General features: G+C 45.7%; 2 protein-coding genes across 2 annotated transcripts; both read left to right on the top strand.

The window, feature by feature from the left end:
* The first annotated feature begins 1,124 nt into the window (after window positions 1–1,124).
* LOC138070776 (olfactory receptor 9S13-like) lies at window positions 1,125–2,927 on the top strand. Its single transcript, XM_068961998.1, has 2 exons — window positions 1,125–2,066; window positions 2,892–2,927. The coding sequence occupies exons 1-2, from the start codon at window positions 1,125–1,127 to the stop codon at window positions 2,925–2,927; spliced, it is 978 nt and encodes a 325-aa protein (XP_068818099.1).
* An 11,904-nt stretch (window positions 2,928–14,831) lies between these two features.
* On the top strand, window positions 14,832–15,782 carry LOC138073364 (olfactory receptor 9S13-like). Its single transcript, XM_068965030.1, has one exon. It carries the CDS (start codon window positions 14,832–14,834, stop codon window positions 15,780–15,782), a length of 951 nt encoding a protein of 316 aa, XP_068821131.1.
* The last annotated feature ends 3,318 nt before the right edge of the window (window positions 15,783–19,100 follow it).

The raw sequence follows: 19,100 nt of genomic DNA, 5'->3' as shown, positions 1-19,100 counted from the left end.
CCAGCACACAGCGGGTCCCCATGTCCCATGACGGTGTGGTGGTCAGCACCATCCAGTGTGGACAAGGGAGGTCTGGGCTGTGACAGGGACAGGAAGCAGCACCCAGCAGGAGGACCCAGACCCTGAGCAGATGTGACTGTGTTGGAGGCTCCCACTGCTCCAAGCAATGACTATATGAGATATGCTGAGAAACCAGGGGCATAGAAGTAAGGACAGGAGGAAGACATCCCCACATCCCAAATGTGTCACAGCCCTGCCCTGCTGCTTCTCAGGCCATGAAGCTTGGCTGTCCCCTCCCCATAAATTGTCTGCTATCTGTACATTGCAAGAAAAAATCCCTACTTTCTCAAGGATGCAAACAGTTCTGTTGATGTTTGCCATCATGCCAAGATAGATCTCAGGGTCTGCCTGGTGTCCCCCTTCTCATATTTTTAAACATCAGGACTTTGGTTTGAGGCCCCTTGAGATGCTCAAGGATGCACAGTGCTCTGCAGACAGAATGCAGCTGTGGTCCAGGTTCACACACTGATGCTCCATGGGACTCAGGGTCTGCAGGACAGACTGAGAGAAATTTTCCTGGTTGGTGCTGGTTCCTGCTCTGGTCCCAGCCTGGCCTGGAGGTACAATCATCAACCACACACCACCAGGCTGGCATGAGGTGTTCAATAAACATTTATAAAATCAGTGAATGAATTAATAAGGCAGGAAAGTGCAGGATTAGATACTTGAGTGAGGAGTGGACATTACACAGCTCAGGAACATCCCTATGGAGATGGAAAGCATTTATTGAGAAGAGACGGAGGAGATTGCAACAGTCCTCACACTTCAAGTTTTCAGCCTCCAAAGCTCCTGGCAGCCACTACACACCCCATAACAGCAGCTCAGAGTCACCCAGAGAGAGAGGAACTTCCACATTTATGCATTAATGAATAAGGGGAAATGTTCTCTTTTCAGGTCAGTCTGTATTCATCTGGAAGCAGAACTGGGCAGTTGATGGTCTCTTGGTCAGTGGGCAGTGAGGTGCTGAAAGTCCTTGATCTCCAAGGGAGGACGACCATGTGACATTGACCTGCGCCCGCTCCCTGCCTCCCGCCTGCCCTCTGGCCTGTGTCATGATCAGGGCCATGTCACTCCACAGAAACGGAAACCTCTCAGTGATGCCTCTGCAGGAGTTTGTGCTGGATGGATTTCAGGGTGGTCTGCAGACCCAGGCCCTACTCTTTGCTCTGTTTCTGGCTCTGTACATGGTGGCCGTCATGGGGAACCTCGCCATGATGGTGGTCATCACCCTGGATGCCCGTCTGCACTCCCCAATGTACTTCTTCCTCAAGAACCTCTCCTTCCTGGACTTGGGCTACTCGTCTGTCATCTACCCTAAGACGCTCACTGACCTCCTGTCCTCCTCCAAGGTCATCACCTTAGGGGGCTGTGCCACCCAGTTCTTCCTCCTCTCCCTGTTCCTTACGACTGAGGGGTTCCTCCTGGCCGCGATGGCCTATGACCGCTTCGTGGCCATCTGCAGCCCCCTGCGCTACCCCATCTCCATGCGCCCCTTGGTCTGTGCCCGTCTGGTGCTGGGCTGCTACTGTGGGGGCTGCCTCAACTCCATCCTGCAGACCAGCTTCACATTCAGCCTCCCGTTCTGCAGCTCCAGCCACATCGACCACTTCTTCTGTGATGTGCCACCTCTGCTCAAGCTTGCCTGTGCCGACACTACCATCAGTGAGCTGGTCATGTTTGGCCTCTGTGGCCTCATCATCGTGGGCACCACCCTCATGGTCCTCACCTCCTATGGCTACATCACAGTGACCATCCTGAGGATGCGCTCAGGAGGAGGGAGGCACAAGCTCTTCTCCACCTGCGGCTCCCACATGACAGCTGTGTCCCTCTTTTATGGGACCCTTTTTGTCATGTATGCCCAGCCGGGGGCTGTGGCGTCCATGGAGCAGGGCAAGGTGGTCTCCGTCTTCTACACCCTGGTCATCCCGATGCTCAACCCCCTCATCTACAGCCTGAGAAACAAGGACGTGAAGGATGCCCTGTGGCAACTGGGGCAGAGACACTCAGCCGCATGAAGGAGGGTGATCAGAGAGACTGGATGTTCAAGACAGGACAAGAGGGTTCTGGCAGAGGTACAGGCTTTGGTTTGAGGAATTCATCCCTCATACATCCAGCTCATTTTTTTTCATCCAAACTTTCATTCAACCCTTCGTAGGAGCACTTCATGGAGCATACATTGCAAGTATGAGATGCAGTAATGAGCAAGGCTCTTTTGCCAGCAGAAAAGTAACAGGGCAAAGATGAAGCAAGGCCATAATCTTGAACTCTGGGTAACACAGTGAGCAGCCAAATGAACAGAGAATCTTTGAACAGTCTGGATGTCCCAAATTCAACATCCTCCAGTGAAAATGCATAGACTAGACAGATTTTGAGGCCTCTCCTTCAAGTTGTTGCTGAACCTAATGTAAGTAAGTGTTCAGATATCTCCCCTGGACCACCCAGCAGGGGGGCCTTAGGACACAGCCTTGGAGATAGCCTGGACATCCCCACAGCCAATTAGAAGAGTTAGGAAGACCATGATTCCCCTCAATCCTGCAGTGGGGCTGTTCCTCCCCTCCCCTTCTGTTCACTGATGCCACCACCCAACAAGGCAGCAGGGAGCACCTGTGCTCCTGCTTCAGACGCTCCAAGTGCTCCCTGTCCTGGGTTTCTCCCCTCAGACAGTACCTGGGAGCCCCAGGGAGTCAACATGATGCCTGACACCCAAAGTTCACCATCCAACCTGACAGGTGACACTGTCCTGACTACTTGTGACCCTAAGAAATGGGGCCTTGTCAGCACAGACATCTCTGAATAAGGATGGAGGTCCTGGTGGCTGAAGCAGAGAGCAGATGGTAGAGAGAGGAGGTGCCCTTTCTGGGTGGTGAGCACAGCTCCCTGCTCTCTGTCCCATACTCCCTGGGAGCCTGGCCCCTCAGGCTTAACCTGCCCATTCAGAGCTCCATCCTCATTCTCTGTGGACCAACATGGCCTGGATGCAGAGCCCAGCAGCCTCCTTAACTGGTCTCCCTTTGGTAGAGTCATTCACTCCCATGGTCATGCCCAGGACGTTGTCCTTTGGAGATGGTGGTCTGCACTCTGTAGGGGCAGGGGGACGTGCCCTGTGTCTCTGATCACAGCTCTCAGTCTTCTTGCTTCTTTGCTCAGGAGACATGAGGAGGGGCTAATAGCCCAGTGAGCAGATTGCTGCTCACAATGGTCAACTGAAACACACTCCAAGGTCTTCGCTCACTTGTTCCTGTTCCTTCTCATTTCTAGACTTCCTGTCAAATTGTTTCTATCTCTGCCAGTTTACTGTATTCACTTGATGTAACGCCTGTTTCTTTGAGGAGTTCTCCAGTTTTCAGCCATTACAGACACTCCTTTTCTTCTTGAGCTGTAAGAATGATGTTTCCCACACTCCCTTCTTTTCCCACACTCCCTTCTTCCTCTCTTTTTCTCTACCCTGTTTCCTCCTGACCTCTTCCTCCTTTCTCTGCTTTTCCTTCTTTCTTTCATTCCTTCCCCCTTCCCTCCCCAGCCACCTCTCTTTCCCTCCACTTACCCCTCCTTCTCTTCTCCCACTTTCCCCACTCCCGGCTCCCTCTTCCTCTATCCCTTGTTGTATTTTCTCATTTCATTTTTAGTCATTGATCCACCTGCAATGCAGGAGACCTGGGTTCGATCCCTGGGTTGGAAAGATTCCCTGGAGAAGGGAAAGGTTACCCATTCCAGTATTTTGGCCTGGAGAATTCCATGGCGCCTATTGTCCAGGAAGTCACAAAGAGTCAGACAGGACTGAGTGACTTTCACTTTCACATGTCTTTTCACAAGACAAAACTTCGGCTGTCTACTATTTCAATGAACATTTCTAAAGGAAATGGAAAACCACAGTCTTTGCTTTCCTGTACAACTGGAGATTTATTGTCATTATTTCATACCTAATGGTATGAAAGAAATCAGTAGTTCTTAGTAGAAAAACATCAATTATGACTTTGGAATAAGTCGTGAAAGCTGATCCAATACTGCATGGAGTAGAAATTCTCTAAAAGTCTGGAAGAAAATTATTTTAAGACCCTAGAGATTATCATTATGTCTGTGTTAACCTATATATCAGACTACAGTGAAGATAGCTGCATAATGCTAAAAGTGGTTTGCCAGCAAATTTGGAATACTCAACAGTGGCCACAGGACTGGAAAAGATCAGTTTTCATTCCAATCCCAAAGAAAGCCAATGCCAAAGAATGCTCAAACTACCGCACAATTGCACTCATCTCACATGCTAGTAAAGTAATCCTCAAAATTCTCCAAGCCAAGCTTCAGCAATACGTGAACCGTGAACTTCCTGATGTTCAAGCTGGTTTTCGAAAACGCAGAGGAACCAGAGCTCAAATTGCCAACATCTGCTGGATCATGGAAAAAGCAAGAGTGTTCCAGAAAGACATCTATTTCTGCTTTATTGACTATGCCAAAGCCTTTGACTGTGTGAATCACAATAAACTGTGGAAAATTCTGAAAGAGATGGGCAAACCAGACCACCCTACCTCTTGAGAAACCTATATGCAGGTCAGGAAGCAACATTTAGAACTGGACATGGAACAACAGACTGATCCCAAATGGGAAAGGAGTATGTCAAGGCTGCATATTGTCACCCTTAACTTATATGCAGAGTACATCATGAGAAATGCTGGGCTGGAAGAAGCCCAAACTGGAATCAAGGTTGCCAGGAGAAATATCAATAACCTCAGATATGCAGATGACACCACCCTTATGGCAGAAGGTGAAGAGGAACTAAAAAGCCTCTTGATGAGAGTGAAAGAGGAGAGTGAAAAAGTTGGCTTAAAGCTCAACACTCAGAAAATAAGATCATGGCATCCGGTCCCATCACTTCATGGGAAATAGATGGGAAAACAGTGGAAACAGTATCAGACTTTATTTTTTGGGCTCCAAAATCACTGCAAATGATGATTGCAGCCATGAAATTAAAAGACTTACTCCTTGGAAGGAAAGTTATGACCAACCTAGATAGCATATTCAAAAGCAGAGAAATCAATTTGCCAACAAATGTCTGTCTATTAAGGCCATGGTTTTTCCAGTGGTCACGTATGGATGTTTGAGTTGGACTGTGAAGAAAGCTGAGCGCCGAAGAATTGATGCTTTTGAACTGTGGTGTTGGAGAAGACTCTTCAGAGTCCCTTGGACAGCAAGGAGATCCAACCAGTCCATCCTAAAGGAGATCAGTCCTAGATATTCATTGGAAGGACTGATGCTAAAGCTGAAACTCCAGTGCTTTGGCCACCTCATGCAAAGAGTTGACTGATTGGAAAAGACCCTGATGCTGGGAAAGATTCAAGTCAGGAGGAGAAGGGGCCGACAGGATGAGATGGCTGGATGACATCACCGACTCGATGGACATGAGTTTGAGTAAATTCTGGGATTTGGTGATGGACAGGGAGGACTGGTATGCTGAGATTTACGGGGTCACAAAGAGTTGGACAGGACTGAGCGACTGAACTGAACTGAAGCGAACTGAAACCCATTCTATACTTTGCAGGTTGCTGCAGCATAGTTCATTCTCATTTTATATCTACTGGCTGATTAAAACTTGAGTTTACTGTTATCTCATCATTGAACTCCAAAATATAATTGGCATAACTCTAGTTATATTAATGCCATAGGTGTAGAATAAACACTTTACATTCAAGATCATATTACATTTTAAATTCTGATTCTGCCTTAACTTTTACCAATGCTTAACAACTTTTATCGTGTTTGTGTCTAAAAGTAATCTTTTGGTTGTAGCTAATTTTAAGTGTACAGTTTAGCCAGTCTATCAGTCAGTCAATTCAGTCACTCAGTCCTGTCTGGCTCTTCATGACACCATGGACTGCAGCCCGCCAGACTTCCCTGTCCATCATCAACTCCTGGAGATTGCTCAAACTCATGCCCATCAAGTCGGTGATGCCATCCATCCATCTCATCCTCTGCCGTCCCTTTCTCCTCCTGACTTCAGTCTTTCCCAGCATCAGGGTCTTTTCCAAGCAGTCCATTTTTCGCATCAGGTGGCCAAAGTATTGGAGTTTCAGGTTCAGCATCAGTCCTTCCAATGAATATTCAGGACTGATCTCCTTTAGGATGGACTGGTTGGATCTCCTTGCTGTCCAAGGGACTCTCAAGAGTTTTCTCTAACACCACAGTTCAACAGCATCAATTCTTCGGTGTTCAGCTTTCTTTAGGTCTAACTCTCCCATCCATACATCACTACTGGAAAAACCATAGCTTTAACTAGACAGACCTTTGTTGGTCTCTGCTTTTTCATATGCTGTCTAGATTGCTGTCTAGCTTTCTCCCAAGGAGCAAGTGTCTTTTAATTTCATGGCTGCAGTGATTTTGGAGCCAAAGAAAATAAAGTCTCTCGCTGTTTTCATTGTTTCCCCATCTATTTGCCATGGAGTGATGGGGCCAGCAAAAAAGCAAGAATATTCCAGAAAAAAACATCCATTTCTGCTTTATTGACTCTGCCAAAGCCTTTGACTGTGTGGATCACAATAAACTGTGGAAAATTCTGAAACAGATGGGCAAACCAGACCACCTGACCTACCTCTGGAGAAACCTATATGCAGGTCAGAAAGCAACACTTAGAACTGGACATGGAACAACAGACTGATTCCAAATTGGGAAAGGCGTACGTCAAGGCTGTATATTGTCACACTGCTTATTTAATTATATGCAGGGTACATTATGAGAAAAGTTGGGCTGGAGGAAGCCCAAGCAGGAATCCAGATTGCCGGGAGAAATATCAATAACCTTAGATATGCAGATGACAACACCCTCATGGTAGAAAGTGAAGAGGAACTAAAAAACCTCTTGATGAAAGTAAAAGAGGAGAGTAAATGTTGGCTTAAAGCTCAACATTCAGAAAACTAAGATGATGGCATCTGGTCCCATCACTTCATGGGAAATAGATGGGGAAACAGTGGAAACAGTGTCAGACTTTATTTTGGGGGGCTCCAAAATCACTGCAGATGGTGATTACTGCCACAAAATTAAAAGATGCTTACTCCTTGAAAGGAAAGTTAGGACCAACCTAGATAGCATATTCAAAATCAGAGACATTACTTTGCCAACAAAGGTCCATCTGTCAAGCCTATGGTTTTTCCTTTGGTCATGTATGGATGTGAGAGTTGGACTGTGAAGAAAGCTGAGCACCGAAGAATTGATGCTTTTGAACTGTGATGCTGGAGAAGACTCTTGAGAGTCCCTTGGACTGCAACGAGATCCAACCAGTCCACCCTAAATGAGATCAGTCCTGGGTGTTGATTGGAAGGACTGATGCTAAAGCTGAAATTCCAATACTTTCGCCACCTCATGCGAAGAGTTGACTCATTGGAAAAGACTCTGATGCTGGGAGGGATTGGGGGCAGGAAGATAAAGGGATGACAGAGGATGAGATGGCTGGATGGCATCACTGACTCGATGGACATGAGTCTGAGTAAACTCTGGGAGTTGGTGATGGACAGGGAGCTGTGATTCATGGGATTGCAAAGAGTTGGACACAACTGAGAGACTGAACTGAACTGAACTGATGGAACCAGATGCTATGATCTTTAGTTTCTGAATGTTGAGCTTTAAGCCAGCTTTTTCACTCTCCTCTTTTAATTTCATCAAGAAGCTCTTTAGTTCTTCACTTTCTTCCACAAAGGTGGTGTAATCAGCATATCTGAGAGTATTGCTATTTCTCCCGGCAATCTCGATTCCAGTTTCTGCTTCATCTAGCCCAAAATTTCTCATGATGTACTCTGCATATAAGTTAAATAAGCAGGGTGACTATATACAGCCTTGATGTACTCCTTTCCCAGTATGGAACCAGTCTGTTATTCCATGTCTGGTTCTAACTGTTGCTTCTTGACTTGCATACAGATTTCTCAAGAGGCAGGTCAGGTGGTCTGGTATTCTCATCCCTTTAAGAATTTTCCACAGTTTATTGTGATCCACACAGTCAAAGGCTTTGGCGTAGTCAATAAAGCAGAAGTAGATGCTTTTCTGGAACACTCTTGCTTTTTTGATGATCCAACAGAAGTTGGCAATTTGATCTCTGGTTCCTCTGCCTTTTCTAAATCCAGTTTGAACATCTACAGGTTCACAGTTCATGTACAGTTGAAGCCTGGCTTGGAGAATTTTGAGCATTACTTTGCTCGCGTGTGAGATGAGGGTAATTGTGTAGTAGTTTGAACATTCTTCAGTGTTACCTTTCTTTCAGGTTGGAATGAAAACTGACCTTTTCCAGTCCTGTGGCCACTGCTGAGTTTTCCAAATTTGCTGACATATTGAGTACAGCACTTTCACAGCATCATCTTTTAGGATTTGAAATAGCTCAACTGGAATTCCATCACCTCTGTTAGCTTTGTTCCTAATGATGTTTCCTAAGGCCCACTTGACTTTGCATTCCAGGATGTCTGGCTCTAGTTGAGTGATCACACCATCATGATTATCTGGGTCATGAAGATATTTTTTGGTAAGTTCTTCTGTATATTCTTGCCACCTCTTCTTAATAGCTTCTGCTTCTGTTAGGCCCATGCCATTTCTGTCCTTAATTGAGCTCATCTTTGCATGAAATTGTCCCTTAGTATCTCCAATTTTTTTGAAGAGATCTCTAGTCTTTTCCATTCTATTGTTACCCTCTATTTCTTTGCATTGATCACTGAGGAAGGCTTTGTTATCTCTCCTTGCTATTCTTAGGAACTCTACATTCAAGTGGGTATATCTTTCCTTTTCTCCTTTGCCTTTAGCTTCTCTTCTTTTCGCAGCTATTTGTAAGGACTCCTCAGGCAGCCATTTTGTCCTTTTGCATTTATTTTTCTTGGGGATTATTTTAGTGACTGCCTCTTCTACAATGTCATGAACCTCCGTTCTTCGGGCACTCTATCAAATCTAATCTCTTGGATCTATTTGTCACTTCCACTGTAAGGGATTTGATTTAGGTGATACCCAAATGGTCTGGTGGTTTTCCCTACTTTCTTCAATTTAAGTTTGAATTTCGCAATGAGATCATGTCCTGAGACACAGTCAGCTGTTGGTATTCCTTTTGCTGGCTATATAGAGCTTCTCCATATTTGACTGCAAAGAATATAATCAATCTGATTTCAGTACTGACCATCTGGTGATTTCCATGTGTAGAGTCTTCTCTTGTGTTGTTGGAAGAGGGTGTTTGCTATCACCAGTGCGTTCTTTGGCAAAATTCTACTAGCCTTTGCCCTGCTTCATTCTGTACTCCAAGGCCAAATTTGCCTGTTACTTTAGGTATCTCTTGACTTCCTACTTTTGCATTCCAGTACCCTTTAATGAAAAGAACATCTATTTTGGGTATTTGTTCTAGAAGGTCTTGTAGGTCTTCATAGGAGCTCTCTGCCTCGTCAGCATTACTGGTTGGGGCATAGACTTGGATTACTGTGTTATGGAATGGTTTGCGTTGGAAATGAACAGAGATCATTCTGTCGTTTTTGAGATTGCATCCAAGTACTAAATTTCAGACTCTTTATTTGACTATGATGGCTACTCCATTTCTTCTAAGGGATTCTTGCCCAGAGTAATAGATATAATGGTCATCTGAGTTAAATTCACCCATTCCAGTCCATTTTAGTTCACTGATTCCTAAAATGTTGATGTTCACTTTTGCCACCTTCTGTTTGACCACTTTAAATTTACCTTGATTAATGGATCTAACTTTACAGGTTCCTATGCAATATTGGAGAAGGAAATGGCAACCCACTCCATTATTCTTTCTTGGAGAATTCCATGGACCAAGGAGCCTGGTGGGGTACAAACTCATGTCCATTTTTAAATCCACCTTGAACACCTGGAAGTTCTCAGTTGAGGCGGAAAAAAGTGTCTTATGCGTCTTTTGACTCAGGAATCCACATATAGATATACACATTAGAGTGGGGGGCAGGGAAAGGGAAGATCCATTACATAACATACTTTATTGAAAAAAAAACAACAAAGAAAAAGTGAGTAAATTACTGTCTTTCTAAAGATGTGTTTGCAAGCAGTTAGGCTATGTTTTCATGTTTAAAGCAATTTAAATAACTGAACTAGAAAATGGAAGGCTTGGGAAAGGTGATCAAGATCTATACGGAGTACACATTGACATAAAGTTGGAGAGAGGGCATACTCCTAAGATAGGGGTGTGAGGTATATATTGCTGACCTTGCCAGGTGGAAGCAAGCTCCCTTACTACCCTCCTGTGTCGGCCCCCAGGACCACCACAACTAACTAACAAATCTCTAGGAAAGCATGCTTCCTTGCCTCTGCCTGGCTTCTGGAGCCTCCTTGGCCTCCTTACCCTGCTGCATCGCTCCAGCCTCTGTCCTGTCTTTACACGCCCACCACCCTGCGTCTTCTCTCTGTATCACTTCCTCTTCTTGGAAGGACACCAGTCTTTGGATGTGGGGCCCACCTAACGCAGCATGGGGCTTCCCAGGTGGCTCAGTGGTAAAGAATCTGCCTGCAATGTAGGAGACGTGGATTTGATCCCTGGGTCAGGAAGGTCCCCTGGAGGGGGAAATGGCAACCCACTCCACTCTTCTTGCCTGGGAAATCCAATGGACAGAGGAGCAGAGGGGGCTACAGTTCATGGGGTCACAAAAGACTCGGACAGGACTGAGCAACTAAACAACAATGAGCAGGACCCCCTCCTAAAAAATTCATTTGAAAACACCTTAGTTCAGTGATATCCTGAGTTTCAAGAGAATGTGTATTCTGCAGTTGTCATTATAGTGTTCTATCTATGCCCAGTAGGTCCGTTTAGCTAACATTTTGAACCAATTCTAACATATGACTACAATTTTCCTGTTTCCTTTCTTACTGAATGAGATGAATATCAACCATGATGGATGTTTTTCATTTCTTATTAAGTCTGCCAGTTTCTACTATGTATATTTTTAATCATATTAGTCCTATAAAGCTTAAACTTTTCAGATATCCACTTGGATTGAACATTTTCATTAATAAGTACCCCTTTATAAGCATTTTTTTCTCCTGAAATCCTTTTGTCTAATGATTATTGAGATATGGCTGCCTTGTTCTTTTTTTAAGAATCTTTATGATACTACTTTTTCTGCTTATTACTTTCACACTTTCTATACTTTAATGTTACACATATGTCACCTTTATACTTTGGTTTGGGATTTCTCTCCAGGATTTAAATGTTTTGTTTTAACAGACGCATTTACTCAATCTGCACTGTAGGAAGGGTCACAATGTGACAGAGAGGGCTGTGTCATTTACACAGGCATGGAGTCCTGCACATCACCCTTCATCACACCAACATACCAGGATGAGCAGAGGAAGAAGGCAGGCTGTGGGCCAGGAAGACACACCTGCAGTCCTGGGGAGGCCTTTCCAAAGAGGGCCACTGGGTCACTCTAAGTTAACTTGCTCCCCATTGGATGAACCCCAGTACTCCTGGAGGGAGATCGGGCTTCCTGACTCCTCTGTTTGGGCTGAGATGTATCAGAGGAAGTTTGGCCACAGGACTGCATCTTTCTGGGACCCGGGGAGTTGGGAGTCTCAGTGCAATCAGAGGCCAAATAACAGCTAATTGGCCATTTGAGGCCAAGAGTCCCAGCTGCACCACATGGAGAGCATCTTCCCAGGAGAATGACCTAAAGATGAAGATACCATGAATACTAGCCAGCTCAGGGGACAGGACAAAGAGGAACAGGTGAGTTGAGTCCACCCCACTTCCTGCTTGTACCAAGACTAAAGACCCAAGCATTTCCTGCATCAACTTGGAGTACCTAGCCTGCCTCTCACTGTGACCCCAGGTGCCTTCCTTGGAAACCTTTCCAATCACCCTTCATTGCACAGAAAGCTAGGCCTGAACAGGGTGGAGAGTCCTCTGTACCAACTCATTATCATCAGCACAGACCTGGGTCAGGAGCCCTGTCGACCCTGGGAGCAAAAGTCCTTGGTGAGTCATGCCCCTTCTGACATCACAGGAACAGTTCAGTCATCACTTAGCAGGGTGTGGATCAGCATCACTGACAGATGAGTCCTGGGAGCGTGAAGCCTGATCAACACTCTCCCCTCACCCACCCACCTACTACTATAAGCTGGGGTCAGTTATGGCAGAGGTCTGAAATTTAAAGAGAGCAGAAATAATAAGGGGGTCTCATATAAATGCGGGCTTTAATCTAATGCCTGAGATTCTATATTTCTGACACTCTCCAGGTGATGCTGGTGCTGTAGGAGTAACAAGTTTACCTGAAGGACTCAAGCGTAGTTAATACAAATGGAGGCTTACAGACATCAGTAGACATTTTGCTTTATCTGGGAAGGTACATCTCAGGCTCAGCTCACAGGCAGGTCTACTGAAGCAGCAACCATAGGCCCATTGAATCATTTCAATAAGCCAAGGCAATGTGTGAGTTTGTTTTCTCAGAAACCAAGCTTGGTTTCTGAGGTAGACATGTCAATCTCTACTCATGGGCTTCCTCAGACATCCTAGGGGTCACTGTTGTGATGATCAAAGGCCCCTGAGGTGGACAAACTGTTTTGGAAACAGAACAGAAACCCCAGGGGACATAGAAGCAAGACAGCCAGCCTGGGGTGGTGGGGAGAAGATGGTCACTGTAGTCACAGTGAATCTGTTGTGTGTATGGCCAGGGAGGGAACAGAATGGACAGCAAAAGCTTGGCTGTGATGAATGTGACTGTTTGCACAGGACAGAGGTGGGAGGCAAGGCTGGGTGGCCATGGAGTGTAAGGCAGACCACCAACTCTGCCCTTAGCACCAGTATCAAACACATATTATATTGAACCCTGCCTGAGCATCCAGGTCAGACCGTCCCCTCTGCCATCACGTGAGACCTGGAGTCAATTCTGCCAGAAGAGGAAAACTGGACAAGCTACACAGCCATCTACCTTCTGTTTTGTTGGAAAGAATGAATGCTCTCAGACCACCTTCTAAGAAAACTTAGGGTTGAGGGAACTTCAGGGTCATCAACCCTCTATAGGCACCACTGACCACCCATCCTCTGCCCACACACCCCCAGCCCCAGGCCAGCACTGTGATGCTGCAGATATGACCTCTGGAAAACATGAAAGAGCTCTAAAATTGACGTCCACCCTCTTACTAATCCTTCCTGTCTTCGTAGGAGGCACTGTGGCTCAGATCCACCTTGCTTCACCACTCCTTCTCATTTAGGACGGATCTTCCCCCAACCATTCCTCTGACCATCACAGAGCTGGTTCCCATGTCCCACGTGAGTGTAGTGCTCAGCTCTGCTCAGGACAGAGCAGGGAGTGCTAGGCTGAGACAGGGACAGGAAGAGGCGCCTTATGAAAGATGCAAAGGGTGCAGATGTGACAGTGTTGAAAGTGAAAATATCAGTCGCTGAGTCATGTCCTACTCTTTGTGACCCCAGAGACTGCAGCCCGCCAGGCTCCTCTGTCCATGGAATTCTCCAGGCAAGAATGCTGGAGTGGGTAGCCATTCCCTTCTCCAGGGGATCTTCCCAAATCAGGGATTGTACTCAGGTCTCCTACATTGCAGGCAGATTCCTTACCATCTAAGCCACCAATGTTAATGGTCCCCATTGTTCAAAGTAATCAAGCCCTCGTGGTGTGCCAAGGAGCCAGATGCATGGAGTAAGGACAGAGAGATGACATACCCATGTGCTGAATGTGTTAAAGTGTCTGTCTTGCTGTGTCTGTGGCCATAGAGCTGGGCTCTCCCCTGTCCATAGATTGTCTAGTACCTGGACATTGCAAGAAAGAACCTTTAAAATATCAAGGATGCAGAGATCTCTAACTATGGTTTCTATCAAGGTCCCAGCTCAGTGCCAAAGATGCCAAGTTAGATCTCAGGGCCTGCTGGAGAGACAGGCAAAGCACCACACTAGCCTGGTGAGGGCAGGGCCCTGATATGCTTGTAGAGTAGCCTGGAGATAGAACTATCATTGAGTAATATCCTGATGGCACAAAGTGTTTAACACTTTCTGAAATTAAAGAATGAGTTAAACAAAGGAAAGTGAAGTTGCTCAGTCATGTCTGACTCTTTGCGACCCCATGGATTAGAGCCTACCAGGCTCCTCCATCCATAGGATTTTCCAGGCAAGAGTACTGGAGTCAGTTGCCATTTCCTTCAGGGGCAAAAATGCAGGATAAGATACCAGAGAAGGTTCAGAAAAGGCACAGCTCAGGATCAAACCCCTGGGAAGGGAGAACATGTCCTTTAAAGCAAGGACAAGGAGATGGAAGCTATTCTTGAACAGTAGACTCTCAGCTTGACATGAGCCCTGGAACCATCTCAGAGCAAACACTCAGACTCTCCCAGAGTGTTTTGAGCTTACTTTGTTGCTGTTTAGTGGCTTGGTTGTGTCCGACTCTTTGTGACCCCATGACTGTAAATCTCCAAGCTCCTCTGTCCATGAGTTTTCCCAGCCAAGAATACTGGTGTGGGTTGCCATTTCTTCTCCAGGGGATCTTCCCAACCCAGGGATTCAACCCGAGTCTCCTGCATTGCAGGCAGAGTCTTTACCTCTCAGCCACCAAGAAAGCCCTCCGAGCACACAGATATTAGTAAATCAGAGGAAATGTTTGCCATTTCAGATCAGTCTGAGCTCATCAGGAGATGAACAGGGCAGCTGGTGGTCTGTTGGTCAGTGGTCTGTAAGGCCTTGAAGGGTTTCTGTTTTCCAAGAAATTGTTCCCTTTTGACTGTGACCTGCTCCCTCTCACTGCATCTCACCTGCTCTCTGCTGTCTGCTGCTTGTTGCTCGGCTGAGAGCCATGTCACCCCAAGGCGATGGAAACCTCTCGGTGATGTCTTTGCAGGAGTTTGTGCTGGATGGATTTGAGGGTGGTCCGCAGACCCAGGCCCTGCTCTTTGCTCTATTCCTGGCTCTGTACGTGGTGGCCGTCCTGGGGAACCTCACCATGATGGTGGTCATCACGCTGGATGCCCGTCTGCACTCCCCAATGTACTTCTTCCTCAAGAACCTCTCCTTTCTGGACCTGTGTTACTCATCTGTCATCACCCCCAAGGCCCTGGTCAACTTCCTGTCCTCCTCCAAGGTCATCACCTTTGAGGGATGTATCATTCAATTTTTCTTTTTTGCCCTACTGGGCACCACAGAGGCATTTCTCCTGGCCGTGATGGCCTATGACCGCTTCGTGGCCATCTGCAGCCCCCTGCACTACCCCATCACCATGTGCCCCTCGGTCTGTGCCTGCCTGGTGCTGGGCTCCTACTGTGGGGGCTGCCTCAACTCCATCCTGGAGACCAGCTTCACATTCAGCCTCCCGTTCTGCAGCTCCAACCACATCGACCACTTCCTCTGTGATGTCCCTCCATTGCTCAAGCTTGCCTGTGCTGACACTACCATCAATGAGCTGGTTATGTTTGGCCTCTGTGGCCTCATCATCATGGGCACCACACTTGTGGTCCTCATCTCCTATGGCTACATCACAGTGACCATCCTGAGGATGCGCTCAGGGGGAGGGAGGCACAAACTCTTCTCCACTTGCGGCTCCCACATGACAGCCGTGTCCCTCTTTTATGGGACCGTTTTTGTCATGTATGCCCAGCCGGGAGCTGTGGCGTCCATGGAGCAGGGCAAGGTGGTATCCGTCTTCTACACCCTGGTCATCCCGATGCTCAACCCCCTCATCTACAGCCTGAGAAACAAGGACGTGAAGGATGCCCTGCGGAGACTGGGGCAGAGACACACAGCCACGTGACGGAGGGTGGCCAGAGAGACAGTGTCCTGAGAACAAGACAAGATGGCTTCATGGAAGGGACTGGGTTTGGTTTGAGAAATTCATCCTCTATTTATCTAATTCACCCTTTCATCCAGTGTTACATTCTACTCTTTATGAAGCACATGATGCTCCACAAACTGCAGGTGTGAGAAATAAAGACAGATAAGGCATCTTCATTCCCAGTAGAGAACTAATGACCCATGTTACCCAAGACCTTAATTTTGAAATCTGCATAACACAGTGGGCGGAGTGATTATCAGAGAGTCTTTGAAACAGCATGCATGTCCCAAGTTCAACTTCCTCTGGTGAAGGTATTAAACGACACAAACTCTGATGCCTCTCTTTCCCCTTCATTTCTAATCTAGGTAAATATGTGCTCAGCAGTCTTCTTGGACCACCTAGAAGAGGGGCCCTAGGACACTCGGCCTTGCCCGTTCTTGGTGATGGCCTGGGTCACCAGAGCCAGTCAAGAGTTAGGAAGACCAGGCTTCCCCTCAACCCTGCATGTGGCTTCTCTTCCTCCTCTGCCTCTGTTCACAGACGCTGCCACCCAACAAGGCAGCAGGGAGCACCTTCAGAGGCTCCTAGTGCTCCCTGTCCTGGGTTCTCCCCTCAGACAGAGGCTGGGAGCCCTAGGGAGTCAGCGTGGATACCCAAACTCCAACTGACACTTTCTGCCACCCAGCCTGGCAGGTGACACTTTCCCATTTGTGATCGTTCGTCAGCACAGACATCTCTGGATAAGGACAAAGGTCCTGGTAGCTGCAGCAGGGAGCAGGGGAGGAAAGGGAAGGTACACTTTCTTGTAGAGAGCATAGCTCCTTGCTCTCTGTCTCTCACACTCCCTGGGAGCCTGGCCCTTAACCTTGAGCCACATGTTCAGAGCTTCATCATCATGCTCCATGGAACTCAGCACATGGTCTAGACTCAGAGCCCAGTTGCCTCCTTAAGGTGTCTTCTTTTGGAAGCGTCATCCGCTCCCATGGCCACTACCAGGAGGCTCTCCTCTGGACACAAGGGTGGTCTGTCCCTAATAGGGTCAGTGGGGACCTGCCCTGCCTCTCTGGTCACAGCTCTCCATCTTCTCTTTTTGCTCAGGAGGACCGTGGGGAGGGGCTCACACCCCGTCATCAGGCTGCCACTCACCGTTGCTCAGTTGGGACCTACTCAGAGGTCTCTACCCGATTTCTGTCCCCATTGTATCGTATTTGGGCTCCAAACTTAATTCTAAGTCTTCCATAGATTACCATATTCTCTTGATATAATGCTGCAATTCTTTGAAAATTTCCCCCAGTTTTCAGTGGCAAAATGACATGGTTTATGATTGTTTCATGCTGTATTATTCTATCTCCTGTTTTCCTTTCTTCCTCTCTTTCATCTCCTCTCTCCTCCTCCTTTCCTCCCTCTTTCTTTCTTTCTTCCTTCTTTCTTTTCCTTTCCTTTCTTTCTAATCTCTCTCTTTCCCTCACCTATCTCTCTCATTTGTTTTCCATTCCATGAAATTTCAGAAGAATTATCTTGGGTCTTCTTACCATCTTAATTTAAATTTCTAAAGGAAATAGAAAAGTGCAATCTTTTTGTACAAGTGTATATTTCTCATCATACATGCAGGTTAATGGTGCCAACAGTATAATGTCAGTGGTTCTTAGTAGAGCAACATTAATTTTCACTTTCAAATAAATCAGGAAACAAGTTAAATATTAGATGAAATAGAAATTGCCCTATACTGTGGAAGAAAATTATTTTTAAAACCCTGTAAGTTGGGTTTACTTATGTGAACCTATGTTTCATACTGCAGTGAAGGGAATTATACAATGTTAGAAGTAGTTTCTTTTTTGGTTCATCCAATATAATGCTTTGAAAGCTGCTGACACATACTTGGTTCTTTGTTCACATCTAATTCTGGTGTATAAATTGAGCTCAGTGTTAAGTAGACATTGAACTCCAAAATATACATGTTACAGCTCTAGTTTGCTTATTGTGTTTCAGTGGAAAATAAACACATCACATTTCAACACAAAACACATTGTAATTTTGATGCTGATCCTATAGTAAAGTTTAGAAGTTTCTACCTATTAATGTAAAAATCAATTGTTGTAACTAATTTTGAGTGTAGTTCAGTAGTGTTAGCATACTCACCTCACTGTGTATCAGATCTCCAGAACTTCATCATCTTGCAAACCTGGAACTCCATCCCCCTAAATAATAACTCCCTGTTTCCCCCTTACCTTCACCACTGGTGGTCACCATTCTACCTTCTGTCTCCACACATGTGACTTCTTTAGATGGCGCAGATAAGTAAAGCATACAGTATTTGTCTTTTTGTGTCTGGTCGTTTCATTTAACATAGAATCCTCAAGGTTTACCCATGTTGCAGCATGTGACAGCATTTCTATCATCTTCAGGGCTGAATAGTAATCCATCACATGTGTATACAACTTTTTGCTTATCCCTTCATCCACCTAGGAACACGTGGGTTGCCTCCACATTTTGGTTCTGTTGAAAAACATGCTATGTAAATGGGCATGCAAATATCTCAGAGAGACTGCCTTTTTCTTTCTTTTCTTTCTTTTAGTATATCTTCAAATGTTTTGTTGTATCGTGTGGTTATCTTTTCTCATTTTGAGGGAAATCTTATATGACTTCTAAGCGGATGTATCATTTTCCTTCCTTCCAACAGTGCAAAACTATTCCATTTTATCCACATAATAGTTAATATATGTTCTTTTCTCTTTCATTTGAGCCATCATAAATGGTGGTGAAGTATTATCTCTGTTGCTTTTATTTCTCTAACAATTAGAAATTTTGAGCATTTTCTCATGTTTGATGGCAATCTATAGATCATCTTTTAGAGAAATAGCTTCAAGTATTAAGGTTGGTGCAAAAGTAATTGTGGTGTTGCATTGTTGAACTTGCCATTTTATATTGGAATACATTCTTAAATAAATGTGGTTATATTATACATCATTTCAATGCATACTTCTCTCTTTATATTTTTTGCTAATGTCATTACTTGCTGTGTATTTTATATTTGTTTTAGACTAGAGAAATGATGTTAGACAAAAAGTAAATCTGAGTGATTTTCTTATTCGAGTTCAAAATGGATAGTAAAGCGGCAGGGACAGCTCGCAACATCAGTAACGCGTTTGGCCCAGGAATCGCTAATGAACATACAGTACAGTGCGGGGTCAAGAAATTTTGCAAAGGAGATGGGAGCCTTGAAGTTGAGGGGGATGGTGGCTGGCCATGCAAAGACGACAACAACCAATTGAGAGGACCACCAAAGCTTATCCTCTT

This window comes from Capricornis sumatraensis, chromosome 2 (assembly GCF_032405125.1).
Source record: "Capricornis sumatraensis isolate serow.1 chromosome 2, serow.2, whole genome shotgun sequence".
NCBI classification, from domain to species: Eukaryota; Metazoa; Chordata; class Mammalia; order Artiodactyla; family Bovidae; genus Capricornis; species Capricornis sumatraensis.
This window is presented reverse-complemented; position numbering and strand designations above follow the sequence as displayed.

What these genes read in the sequence shown, in the direction of transcription:
- LOC138070776 (XM_068961998.1), top strand. Translation starts at nt 1,125, where the DNA reads ATGTCACTCCACAGAAACGGAAACCTCTCAGTGATGCCTCTGCAGGAG. An exon ending in AACTGGGGCAGAGACACTCA is followed by an intron (nt 2,067 to 2,891) that starts GCCGCATGAAGG and finishes AGCAGAGAGCAG; the next exon opens with ATGGTAGAGAGAGGAGGTGC.
- LOC138073364 (XM_068965030.1), top strand. Translation starts at nt 14,832, where the DNA reads ATGTCACCCCAAGGCGATGGAAACCTCTCGGTGATGTCTTTGCAGGAG.